Consider the following 14709-nt stretch of genomic DNA (forward strand, 5'->3'; position numbering starts at 1 on the left):
GATATGTCTTATGATAGATCATACGATAGTTTTGTGAAACCCCGCCCTGGTTCGTGATATTGACCTTTCCCATGGACCACATCGCTCCCCTGAGCAACATTAGACATAATAAGATCAGCTTCATGAAGTCATATCCAAAATATTGGGACAATGAATGAGTAAAACAGATTCTGTATAAAAAGATTTTCAAAATTTCCTACCCATGGTCTTTTGTTGAGCCCCTTTTGTAACTAGATGATTTCACTTTTTGGGCCTTTCAGGTGTAACGAAGAATTCATGTAGCTGAATCAGGTTCCTATTTATAGTGGCTATTATTAAAATAGAGTGGGCGAAGCATTTGTTATAGTTATTGATCTAGGGGAATAAAAACCCCAGAATCATTTTGTTAACAAGCAGTGCCCAATGTTTGCATAACAAATGAACATGTACTCGATTTTTCAACAAACGTTTACAGCATTATAAACACAAGAGGGATGAAGACTTCATAAACACTAAACCAAACTGGGTAAAATAAATAGGCAGTAAAAATAGCAAATAAAAGAACACTTCGTAACAACTGTGGTCGGGGAGAATGTATCAATTAACCAATTTTTGAGACTGGTATAAAACAACTGTTATATCCTGATGATTTCACTACAAGATTTCACAAGAACAAGTCTTCGCCATGAGCTTGTTGTTAATACCTGCACTCATTTGTGTTTTTCACGTGATTGTTATCTCATGCCACAGGGTGTTCACAAATGTGGCATTCTCAAAACCAGTAACTTTGAGTTCTGTTTATTCTGGTCATCATGGTTATTTTCCGGGACCTAACGCTGTAAACGGACTCCTGTCTGACTTTGTCCATACATTTAATGAAAAATTCCCCTGGTTGAGGATAGATTTGGGAGCAAGGTACCGAATCCACGAAATAGAATTGTTTGCCAGATCCGACTGTTGTGGTAGGTATAAGGTGTTTCCTTATATCTGCTCCCGATACTTATTGTTTGAAAATTAATCAGATTATTTATTTAGAAGAACTAGGTCTTTACATGTTTACGAAGTTCACTGTAACGAATAAAAATGTTTTCTTGTTTTGCATTTATAGGTTTTCTGATACATTTGATAAAAAATATTTTGTTCTACGTGACATGTTTTATATGACGTCCTCTTTGCATTAAATCAAGTTCAATGCAAACTTTAAAATTCAGAATAACTGCAGCACAAATTACAGATATAACTCTGTTTATTTCTTGCTTGATTGTAAACTTTAAATCATTCAGTGTATCGGAGACATATTAGCATCAATAATTCTTCGATAACATCAAAGAAATAATGAAAATATATTTAGAAACACAATGTTCTGAAGACGCACGTCCTTATTATGGTATAAATGTATGTAAAAAAGACAACCTTTTGGCCCTTAAAGAGCTCATGAACAATAACACTAGATATAATAGAAATCACCATGTAGAAATATGATTGATTTATATCTTTAAAGATACACTACTGGTAATTTTTCCTTATCTTGTGTTTTTTTTACCCAGTTCCAAACAAAGAGTAGACGTTGTGCATGAAGTGAAAGTTTGAAGATTTTTACTGCAATAACAATTTTTATATTTAAATTACGGAAAACTCGCCATTTCATTGAATTAGCGCAAACTGAGCTGTAGCGTGCATTCTAAACGAAGTCTTTAAAAATTCAAGACGTTTTCATTCTCACTTTTAACGGATCATGGCCTTGATTTTGGAAAACAATTAGTTGTTTTTGTTTGTTTTTAATGACTACAATGCTTCAGTAAATCATTTTGATAGCCAACCAAAATCTTATGGTCAAAAGTTTTAAGCGGATAAAGGGCTCACAATTATGTGGTATGTAAACAAAGCTCGAATGTTGTTTTTTTTGTTTGCATTTTGAATATTCCATGTTTTAACCTAAAATAAATGTGACAAAAATTAGGAACTGTTTCTTTATGTATCAAAACAAAAAAAGCGAATAGAGTAATGTAAACAAAAACATAACATGAGCCTTGTTTACATAACAAAAAATCGAGTTTGTTTCTTGTTTATAATTTTACGATCAACACTCAAATTTTGGTTGATTATTAGAAATGTATTACTAAAGCATTTTAAATAATAAGAATTAAAATATAAAATTTGGGCAAAACCGTGATCATGCCCCTTTAACTATTTTTAATAAATGCGTAATACAAGTGACCTTCCATCTCTCTTTCTAACATGGTAACGGACTACCTATCTAACGCATCCCTTAAATAATATACAATTAAATTATTGCAATTTAAACCCATTGAAAACCATTTTTTAAATTTGATTCTTAAAATAATTTATACTTGTTTAGACTGTGTGTTAAACTACATTTGGATTTACAGTTGTTTTGTAAATAAAACGAACTGTATCATAATATTGTTTTCTTTTTCAGGTAATCAGTTACACGATGTTGAATTTAAAGTTGGAAACACGATTCACCACATGGAGTTTTGCGGACATTTTACTGGGCATGCGTTCACAGGGCAGCGGGTTGCAGTATATTGTCCCCATAAAACCGTCGGACGTTATGTAGAGTTAAAGATCGTCAGAGGAAGTGTCAATCAAATGACTCCAGCAGAAGTACTTGTCTGGGGTGTTCGTGTAAGACGTTAATGTAGCGTCGTGAACTATAATATGGTTCGTATTAAAACAATAAAAAAATATGCAAGTGTCTTTGCTCTTTTTAAAAATAAGTGTCTGATATCAAACATGAAAATATATACCGATTCTGAAGATATATGGAATTGGGAAAATACTTGTAGTCAAATTCAATACCATTCTATATTTGAAAACGTTCACTTAACGTTATGTTTTTGAACTAATATCGGACGGAATAAGTGCGTGTCAATCGAATGCGTATAAATGGTGGGGATTACAGCTCACAGTGTGAAACAATGATTTATTGTATAGTCGGCATAATAAGGAAACCCCTCACGTGCCCCTTTTGTATTTATTATTGATACATATAGATATCTACATCATAATTGACAAAATAGTATATAACTCTTGCTTAACTCCAACTATTATCACTTTTACAAATCTTCACCATGCACTCGGTGTTAGAAACTGCACTTATTTGTGTTTTTCACATGAATGTTGTCTCAAGCCAGGCTATGTTAACAAATGTAGCATACTCAAAACTAGTAAATTTAAGTTCTGTTTATTCCGGTAAATATGGGTATTTTCCAGGACCTAATGCCGTAAATGGACTTTTGTCTGACTATATCCATACATCGGAAGAGAAATTTCCTTGGCTGAGGATAGACCTGAGAGCAAAATTTCAAATCCATGAGATAGAAGTGTTTGCAAGATCTGACTGTTGTGGTAAGTATCATGATTTTGATTTTACCAAACGCTTAACTTAAGATAAAATAAAAAAAAGAAGTTTCCACCTCATTAGAGCATTCAGAGCAACAATACCACTCCTTGATACCATATACTATTTTGTTTTATTCACAATCAATATTTTTAAGCAATCCTTATGATGTTTAAAAAGATATGGAAACATGTTTTAATATATAATCTGCAAGATAAAATCCTTGCATATTTGCTTTGACTATCCCATTGTAGTTCCATTTAATATCTTTTAAAATAATTAAACTCTCTCTCTCTCTCTCTCTCTCTCTCTTTCTCTCTCTCTCTCTCTCTCTCTCTCTCTCTCCTCAACAAGGACATAAATATAATCATATACGAGTTGATTTAATCACCATTTCATTAAGATAAACCGACTAAATGACGTAATACAAAGTCTGCTAATCAGTTAATTGCAAAGCGCTTTAACATTTATTTGTTATTTTATATGAATTCCTGAATTTCACTGTTGAAATGAATTTCTTTTTTCAGGTAATCAATTACACGATATTGACTTTACAGTTGGAAAAAACATACACAATATGCACTTCTGCGGACATTTTACAGGGCACACCTCAACCGGCCAGAGGATTGCAGTGTTTTGTCCCCATAACACAGTGGGACGTCATACAGAGTTACAGACCGTCAGCGGTAGTTCAAACGTCTTGACTCCAGCAGATGTTCTTGTCTGGGGTGTTCGTGTTGGACGATAAAGTTATTTTGCGATGAATTATTTGGTTCTTATTCAAATCAATAAAAGAAACTATTCAAGTGTCTTTGCTCTTCTTCTAAATTAAGAGTATGATATTTAACGTGAAAATATAAACCGCTTCTGAAGATGTTTGGAATTAAGAAGATATCAAATTCAATAACGTTTTATCTAAAAAAAAAATCAAGAACAAACATGTAGTTTTCAGTCCTTTTTCGTACTTAAACTTTTCAAAATCAGATATTTATTTCAATACAACACTCTAATCTGCATTGATCAAATACAGGGACCACAAATAAAAGCAATTTGCATTACTCTTAATATGCAACATACGTACATTAATAGGCGAACGCACAGGAGCTAAATCTCAACACGTTTTAAAAAAACATCCTCTGTTGATAAAATTGTCTAGCTCTTCTTCAATAGGTTACCCATGACTCTCCACTTTACATTTGACGGATAATTGGCATAGTTTGGGCTAGCAAAGTTCCAGTCTACCCACCTGAAATTTAGTAGAGACATACGCTGAGTGTTTACCTATGATAGATTGGTGAATGACGAGGAAGAATCAATGATTCCCAATTGCTTAACACAACGAAAATTGGAAGAAAAGTCTGGTCTTATGCGCCTTAAATACTCAAAGAGGAATTACATTTTTAACTATCTTTGAGCTAACCCGACTCGGACCAATCAATTTTAATATTTGACCAAAATGACCTTTGTCTTCTAAAAGTTGAGGAAAGTACATCAACGGAAAAACAATTATAGTTTACGTTTTTCAATGTTTGTTGTATCGATATGAATATTTTACTATATAAATCTAATCAACAATATGCCGAAAAAAACCCCAAACGTCTATATCTGTAACGTTGACAAAATTTTGGACCGCAATGTCACAGCTTATACGATAAATTCGATCTTGTTTGGTCTTGGCAAAATGAAAATAGATGAGAGGTGGTTTGACAAAATTGTCCACTTGAAAATATACTTTTATCTAAAATGAAGGATATACTAAAATATTTGTTGGCTGGGATTTGGGCAACATATAATTTGTTGGAGTTTCAGACAAGTTGCTCTCAGCCTTTTGCATTTTTGTGTCCTTAGGTCCAACAAATTAAACGGTACCCTCCCACCAAGTCTGTAACTTTATAATGCTAATGTGGTTTAGGTCATTTACGTTCTGTTTTTCGTTGCAGATGTATCGTTTAACATGTCTCGGATAACCTTTCACAGCTTGTTTTTTTTAACAACTTAAGATGGTCCAAATAAAGTACGTAAGTTGACTGGCTAGCACTTTCCACACGATGATCATAATTAATAAAAATCTACACTTGATGGTGTTAAGTAACAAGGCATTGCAAATGTACTTTTTATACAAATATTATTGCTTTAAAAATAACGTTATTTCACGTTATTGTTATTCTTTTCTTTTTGTTTGTATGCATTAATCTACTTGTGTAAAATAAAATATGACTTTCAATGTTTTCTGGGTTTTTTTTATCTATCTGCTGTTTAGTTTTATATATGATTCATATATCTACTTGATATCTAGAGTTATGCAATTTTCCTTTTTCCCTTTCATCTTAAAATCGTATTTGGGTCATTATCAAAATATGCAGACTTTTGAAAAATGTAAAACATGAGAAAATTATTGCTGAAAAAATTACTTTGATTGCAAAAAACACATTTAACAAACAATGAAGTATAAATTTGCAAACATTGGAATCTACCATTTAGTTGATAATTAGACTAAAATATAATGAACTGTGAAAATTTTGTCAGTGGTGTAACAGGCATATAGTATAGGAAAAAATTCTTAAATAAAATAAAATAATTCTTTTGAAATGATGGACATAATGTTTATATCAACAAACTTCATTTAAAGTTATCAGAATTAGATAACAGAAAATATTTGACACATTTACATAGTGACCAACATAACATTTGAGACAAAGTTTTGATGTTACTCAACAAATTTTTAATTTGAGCATTAAAAAGAACACAACTGGATTTTTCTTTTAATGGAGCATAAAAAAGACATTACTATCTATAAATGCACTGGTGTTTTCAAATATACATGTATCATTGCCAGTTAACTTTATTTGGAGAAAAATGTACATGTTACACCACTGATTATTATGTTTTACCACTGACTTAAAGTTACACCACTGACCTAGCGATAATAAATAAGAGATAAGTGTATTAAATTTTGTAAAATAAACTAATCTCTATTTTTGATTGCATTTAAAACATGATAAATTTGATCTTAAATAAAAGTTTTCGTACCTCATTCTTTCATAATCTGAAGATAGACACACTGTTACACCACTTATAATCAGTGTTACACCACTGACACAAAAATGGCGTGTAGATGTTTTTTTTTACATGAATTCACTCATTCTTTGATGTTATATTTCATACTATTGGCATCCACACACTTTTATCCACCTTGTACCGAGTTCGAACTTTCTTTGGCTCATCAATCTCACAAACAACATCGTCAATACTGTACCAGCTCATATCAATCATACATTTTGGATTATAAAATTGAAATTTCTCCAATTTTCTCCAAAATCTATGCATACAACTCATATACACTTCCTCTTTGTTTATATATGTTTTTTGAAGCTCAGCTAGCATTTGTTACCTTTTAGCATTTGAAAGATTTTAGTATAACATAATAGGGAACGTGAAATGTCAGTGGAATAACATATCTTATAATACACTATAAGTCAATAAAAAATTTGATTTCTTAATAAAAAATAAAATGTGGATTATTTCATTTCTTTATTAGAATAAATTTGTTTATACTTCTATTTTTTAATCAAGTATTTAAATGGGTAAAATATAATTAGAGCATACAAAATGTCAATGGTGTTTCAAATAATGTCAATGGTGTAACAAGTCTCATTTTCCAGATTAAGAAAACACAATTGCAATTAAATAGTCAAGCTTTCTTTATTGTGACAGTGTCTAACTTGCAAAATTGATAAATAGCAATTGATCAAAATGCTCAAAATATAAATGAAATGGAAGAAAACGTAAAATAATTAAATAATGTCATGTGGTGTAACAGTTTTGTCAGTGGTGTAACAACAATTTTTGGTTACACCACTGACCGTTATACCACTGATGTATCCATAGTAAATGTAGCAGTATGAACCAAGAGAACAAATACTACACAAAGCTACATAGCCTATGTTTTAATGTGATAAACATTCATCATTTATGTGAAAAACTTTTTTGTTCTTTCATAATAGAAAACCTTAATTAAATAGCACGTTATCCCACTGACACAGTTTACATTGTATTTTTCTGAGAATACTAACATTTTCTGCCATATTTTTTATTACCATGATGTCATCACTGATACATTTATCTTTTTAGTAGCAGGGAATGATGTCACTATGATCTGAGGGATTCCAATTGTAGTACAATATTATTTACTTGATGTATTTTAAGATATTTTTATTTAATTTGCCTTGTAACACCAATGACAAAATTTTTTTGTACAAGCATATATCTCATCAAATTCATTGTTTTTAAAAGAGAAATTGTTAAGGAGCATAGCAGAAATTAATATATGAATGTTGTTTTGAAAATTAACGTTGATTTTTGGAATAAAACATCAATATTAGTGAAGATATTGCAGGTTAAAGACGTTGGAAAAATTTAATGACAACATAAATTCACTGAAATCTCCTAACAAATAATATTTTTTTTTTACTTTAAGCAGTAAAATTGTCCATTTATTTGTTCAACAATATAGGTTTAAGTTTCTAAAATCCAATGGTACTGTATATATTCCCCTGGACATTATTTTTCCCCCTTGAAATTGACACTGACGCAAAAGGCTGCATATTTTGATAATGACCCATTTACATTGCATTTCGCCCGCAAATGGAGGGTTTCTGTCTGTTTAAGATATCCGTAGGGCTCTGTTTGTGTAATGCTTATTGTCTGCCTAAGGAATAAATATACAAGTATTAAGTTTCAAAATAAAATACATTTTAGTATATTCATTACATCATTTCTATGACGCTCACATTCTGTATATTATAAATGTTTACAAAAGACCTATAAACTTCTTGTCTCAATACACTGCATACATTCTTATGCTTTTAACTAGAATATCAAATGGATCAAATATATAGATTTGTTACTATTTTCGTATTAAGTGTCAATACGTGTCATCTTGGAAGACAATATAATAGAATAACAATACTTTCTTGTAAATAGACGGAGCTTCACCAGGTCTCCATTCCTGGTGGCTACCATAAAAATAGAGAAGGCTTTACAATTTTTAATGACAATTATTCTGGGGGAAATTAAACGAAACAAGAAACAAACAGCAAAATTCGTTTACCACAAGTTTTTAAAGTCTGCGTAACATGTGTTTGATTTATTATAGATTTTTACAGCATTATAAACACAAGAGTAATAATTGCGCCATAAACAATAATTAAAACTGGCAAAATTAAACATTGCAGTAAAAATAACAAATAAATGAACACTTTGGATCATCTGTGACCAGGGCAGAGTATCAGTTAATTCTACTTCTGAGACTGGTATATAACACTTGCTAAACTCCAACTGATGTCACTTTTACACGTCTACGCTATGCGTTCGTTGTTAGTATCTGCACTTATTTGTGTTTTTCACTTAAATGCTATTTCAACCCACGCTGTGTTTACAAATGTGGCATACTCAAAGCCAGTAACGTTAAGTTCTAGATTTAAAAATGTCCCAGAATCAAACATTGTCAACGGTCTGTTATCTGACTATACTCACACTTCGGCAGAGAAATTTCCTTGGCTTAGGATAGATCTGAGAGCAAGGTTTAAAATACGTTTAATAGAAGTGTTTGCAAGATCTGGTTGTTGTGGTAAGTACTTACATATACACTTTTTCCTACTATAAATTATAAAATGTTAGGCCTATGGGTCAAATTTCTTACAAACGCAAAATTCCTATCTGTAGTCCAAATGCCGTATTTGTAATTTAATTCTTACATTATAAAAAGAAAATACAGCTCTTCGTATTTTTAAAACATTGCTTGTTTGTAGTGTGTATGTGAGTATTTAACTGCATGTCGAAATGCCTTTTTTCCCCAGGTAATCAGTTACACGATTTTGATATCAGAGTTGGAGAGAACATTCACAACATGCATTTCTGTGGACATTTTACGGGGCATGCGTTCACTGGTCAGCGGATTGCAACATTGTGTCCCCATAACACAGTGGGACGTTATGTAGAGTTACAGATCGTCAGCGGAAATGTCAACTACTTGACTCCTGCAGAAGTTCTTGTGTGGGGTGTTCGTGTAAAACATTAAAGAAACTCTGTAAAGTAATATTTTGCTTTTAATCCTAATTTAAGAAGATATATGTATATTTATAAAAGAAACAGGTAACTCGTGTTCAAATGTTGTTGTTATATTCAATCTTTGATTGGCCGTTTAAGTTACTCAGGCGTATCAAAAGTTATCAAAGTACATACTCTAAGTAGTCGAATGTTTTCTAGTATTAGCTGCTTATCGTACAACAAACCCCAGCCCCGAATTTTGCTGTCGTGGTGATATCGGTGTTTATCGCATACGTGTGGTGTATATTACCCGTGTGATAAACATTTGCTATATCAAACGGGTAATGCTTTATCAAATACTTCCGGTCCGAACTATTTTTGACACAGCCCCTCGCTTCAACGCTTCAGTGGCCTATTTTCGAAGATTTCGAAGATCTCGGCAAGCCTCGCGAATATATACACCATTTCAACTCGTTGGATAAAGCAAATATAAAATCACAATATAGATATCCTCTATTAATAAAATGTTTTTTTGAATATTATAGAATGTTGAATGAAGGAAAACGAAGTACCTGCATATGATATGATAAAAAGGTTTGCACTCGCATAGGCGAACAGTTCCTATAAATTGGTGTTAAGAGTTTCATTAAATATTTCATGTTCCTCTGAACGGGTGAATGAGAACATAATTAATTCTATTCGTTCTTTTTCTAAGAAAATCGCCTGATATTAGAGAGGTTAAGCATTTGACCGTGTACGTGTACGCGTACGTGTAGAGTTAGAAGTAAAATTACAAGTACCCGTATCTAACGTTGCGTTCTGTTAAGCAAACTGCACGTGTACGCCTACGTGTAGAGGAAGATGTCACGTCATATTTGATTGGATGAAAAATTGAAATAAACTAATCAAAATCAGTGTTTGATCAATACGATCGTAAATAAAAATGGCTCAAGCTATGATGTTGCTTGCATCGCTGGAAGGTGATGATGACCTTTTACTGCTTTCATGTACGGATGACGACAAAGAATCATCAATTTATCATAAGTTAGGAATTGATGAACTCAGCGAAGAACAATTCCGTACATTATTCAGATTTAAGAAAGAAGACATATGTGCTTTGTGCGATGCTTTAGGCATACCTGTCAAAATTGTTTGCAAGAATAGAACTGTATGCACGGGAATAGAAGGTTTGCGCATCCTTATACGTAGATTAGCATACCCGAATAGATTGCAAGATCTTTCACACGTGTTTGGAAGATCAACAGCTGAAATATCCTATATCTTTAATACGGTTTTAGACCTTATAGATTCAATCCACGGACATAAATTGGAAAACTTGCATCAGCCGTGGTTGTCCCACGCGAAACTTGACGAGATGGTTGCAGCTGTCAACCAATGTGGGGCACCCCTTGCAAATTGCTGGGGGTTTATCGACGGAACCGTGAGGCCCATATGCAGACCACAATCTCATCAGCAATTGGTATTCAATGGACATAAAAGAGTACATGGTCTTAAATTCCAATGCATTACGACACCTGACGGAATGATTGCTCATATGTTTGGTCCAATTGAAGGCCGCCGTCATGATGCAGGTATGCTAAGAGAAAGCGGTGTTGAACAACAAATGCAACATCATATGACAAAAGCAAATGGTGAAGTCTACTCAGTCTACGGTGACCCCGCCTATCCATTATCCCCATACGTAATTCCCCCCTTTCGAGGAGCTGTTTTATCAGCGAATCAGATGCGTTTTAACAAAAAGATGTCAGCTCTCAGAGTATGCGTAGAATGGACTTTCGGCAAAATTCTAACTTTGTTTGCTTTTCTTGACTATAAGAAAAATCAAAAATTGTATTTACAGCCTGTCGGAAAATATTACAGAGTAGCAACTATTCTAACCAACTGCCACACCATTTTGTATGGTAGTGAAACCGGTTCATTCTTTGATGTCTCCCCGCCATTTCTTCACGAATATTTGGCCTAAAATAACTCATTTGTCATCGGTTGAAAAAACTAACTAAGTATTTTATTTGTTCCGCTTACCTTTAACTACCTTATGTTGCTGTCTTATTTAATGAAAACAATGGACTATTTCCAACAGAAAAAAAAAATGAATTTGTGTTTCAATCTATTAAATTGAAGAAAAAAACAATATCAAAGGGTATTGTTATTTGTGTTTATTTATTGTTTGTTAGTTTCTTCAACAAATCTATGAATGCAATTTTCTCCTGTTTTTCTATTTCTATCCGTTGGAGTCTCTCCTCCCGGTCGAGGTCGAATTGTGCCTTCTGTAATCTTAGTTCTTCTTTTCTCAATTCTAACTCCGTTCTCTTTGTTGCCATCTCCATTTCTGATTTCTCCTTTAAATAATCAACTAAGTAGGTTTGAGAATTTCTCCTTTTTGGAATGTCACTCTCATCATCTGTAAAAAAGGAAAGAAATTAGCAATGCATTAGCCCCCCCCCCCCCCGAAAAATTATCGAGCGGCGCATGCGATATGCATGTAACGGGAGTCTGTTCATATTCAAAAAGTTTCATTCAGAAACGTTTCTAAAACATTTTTTGAGGTTATGATTAAGGATATCGTACCTTTCATTTGGCCAACAGTTGAGTACAGTGTAATATATAGCAAATACTTATTCTACTAAAAACCTAGTACATCTTTTATTAATAAAAATAACGTGTTCATACCTTTCTTTGGAGTTAAACACTCCAGGGCTCTTTTTCTTATTTCTTTCCCCAAGTTTTCAGATTTTTCCTTCTTCTCTTTTTCTTCTTTCTTTTCTCTCTCTTCTTCTTCTTTCAGTTCCATGATTTCATCTAGTAAAGTTGTTCTTTCAGTAACATCTTCATCAACGCCAGATCTGAAAAATTAAACGTGATAAAAACAATAAAAAGTGGATCAAACACGCTTCATGGATCTAAATAAAATGAGAAAAAGCAAGGATTTATTTTGCGAATTGTGTATATGTGCATGTGTGATAGAGAGAAAGAGAGATACTATAATTCTGACTGTCTGTCTGTCTATCTCTCTCTCTCTATGTTTGGGGGGGGGGAATAAATTCATCTTTTAAAATACCTTTTAAGATTTTCTCTATTTTCTCGCTTATGTTGTTCAATGAGGAGGTTTGTACGTTCTCTTACTCTCCTAGCATCAAGCACAAACATAGGCGTTGACAAAACTGCAGCGACTTCTGTCCATTTGTTTTTATTTTTTATTGGATTTCTCGCAACAACTTCCCTCAGAAGCCTGATGTCATCATCATTCTTAAATCTTATTTGTTTTTTCCTGTCGAAGTTCATATTCGAATCTCACCTAAAATAATAAAACATGTAATTTTACAATGAAATCAAATTTATAAAAAGGGGGGAGGTAAGCATCACCTTGGCCCTCCCCCGACAACGCCTTTGTTTTATTGTACATATACAATTACATGTGAGTTTAGCTTCGGTTTAGCGAAGCAGGTGCTCGTGATTGCTCTTTCAATCTCTGTTAAAGTATTAATAATAAGAATTTAAGGGAATTCACAAGCGCCTGCACAGCTGAACATGCAGGCACATAAAAAATGATAATCAATTAAAAATTAGCTGGTTTTGATCTGCTATCGTCTATCAATTTTTAAACTAACAGTATAGCGGATCATTTTTACATCAAATTTTAACATACGTAGTAGAGTACAGTTATATTGGACCGCCGGCAATGTGTTCGTGCCCCCCCCCCCCCAATCCCGTTCTGTGTTTAAAGATTCATCACAGTTTATGATATATATGACCTCGAATGTATATTGCTAATTTATGGTGTCAATCTAATTGCTAAAAATACGATTAAAGGTTTTTTAAAACTAAATTTCCTCTACGGATGAACGTCTTTTACCAATGTAATTTTAAAATCATATTTGATCAAAAAATTCTCTGATTTTAATCAAGTTAGAAAAACAATCGTATGAAATGAATCCTCCTCTTTTAAAAAATATATAGTTTTCATACAAAAAAAATTCATTTTGAGTGTGAGAAGCTAGAAGTTCTTACCTCCGTGTACTTTTGAATCTACACGATGTTGACAACTTGTAGAATTACGCGGTATGCAAAATTGATGACGTAACACGCAGTAAATAAGGGGATTCCCCTTGTCACACGTACGCGTACACGTACACGGTCAAATGCTTGACCTCTCTATTGAACATGAATATACGCTTCGGAACATTATTGAAGAAAAAAGCTAATTCAATTCAATTCTGTGTGAAAAAATATGAAGTATATTTCAGTGCTTAAGGGTCTCAAGGTACTAAGTGTCTGGCCCCTGGGCAATACAACTTAGACGAGCTCACTTTTGATCTCAGTCTCACTTTTCCAATATATGTTCTTTGGTAAAAGTGAAACTGATATCTAGAGTGATCTCGTTTAATTTTTATGGCCCCCGGGCCAGATATTATTTCTCATTCAAATACATGGATAATAAAGCATTTCTCACAAAGCACAAAGAATTTCTCGATTGAGTTCAGTATTGAATGCAAGCAAACGTACTTGATCTATTTTAACCATGAAAAAATGACATAACAAACCGTCAACCATCTCAAAAATCCGTAAAACGAAATACAAATTCAAAGCAGAGCAACACGGACCTCTAAAAATATAGAGGTAGGAACAGGTGCCATGGAGGAGTGAGCATGATACCCACCATGTTCTCTTTGTCGTAATCGGGAAAAAACCCCGAAAAAGTCCGTAGACAATTAGGTGATTAATTAGACATGATCTCGTTGCGAGCAACGAGGAGGTCTTCCGTGCGATTTTTTTAAGGTAATATGACCTTGACCTTGATATTTGAACCTTTATCTCCTTATCGGGGCAACATAACAAAATGTTGATGGTTGAATATTGTTAAGAATATCATTCTCAGCATTTTTTATTCTATATCGATATTCAAAATAATGCTATTTAAAATATTTGTTCTGTTTGAGATATGTTATCAAGGTTTTGGATATCTGGTCCCTTAAAGCCCCTAATTACAGAACGTATGATAAAATAATTATAATTTATTGTTAAATAAATGTGAGAAAAAAACATTTTTGCTTCCTAAACATACATGTATAACAAAATATTTTTCAGTAAAGTTCTATAGATTAAATCCTTTAGAGCTCTTTTGGCCCCTAATTTGAGGGACTAGCCCTTTTTTCTTGATATCGAATTAAAGGTCTTTTGATATTAAATATATTTTGTTCAACAAGTGTTTAAAAATGTGTTACCGGTCTTTTGTAAAGACTGTCTTAGGGGCTGACCCCTTTGACTCCTTATTGGGGCCAAATGACAAAATTTCGATG

General features: G+C 33.0%; 1 protein-coding gene and 1 long non-coding RNA gene across 2 annotated transcripts; one reads left to right on the forward strand and one right to left on the reverse strand.

Moving 5' to 3' along the window:
• Positions 1-8521: 8521 nt before the first annotated feature.
• LOC109618416 (uncharacterized) lies at positions 8522-9500 on the forward strand. The gene is made up of 2 exons (XR_002199314.3): positions 8522-8972; positions 9202-9500. It is a non-coding gene; the product is annotated as an uncharacterized lncRNA (long non-coding RNA).
• Positions 9501-11513: 2013 nt separating this feature from the next.
• On the reverse strand, positions 11514-13073 carry LOC105334092 (MAP7 domain-containing protein 2). Its single transcript, XM_011437414.4, has 3 exons — positions 12471-13073; positions 12083-12255; positions 11514-11813 (listed from the first exon to the last, which is right to left on the reverse strand). The coding sequence occupies exons 1-3, from the start codon at positions 12692-12694 to the stop codon at positions 11569-11571; spliced, it is 642 nt and encodes a 213-aa protein (XP_011435716.3). The 5' UTR covers positions 12695-13073; the 3' UTR covers positions 11514-11568.
• Between the last annotated feature and the right edge of the window lie 1636 nt (positions 13074-14709).

The sequence above is a fragment of the Magallana gigas genome, chromosome 4 (genome assembly GCF_963853765.1).
Source record: "Magallana gigas chromosome 4, xbMagGiga1.1, whole genome shotgun sequence".
Taxonomy (NCBI): Eukaryota; Metazoa; Mollusca; class Bivalvia; order Ostreida; family Ostreidae; genus Magallana; species Magallana gigas.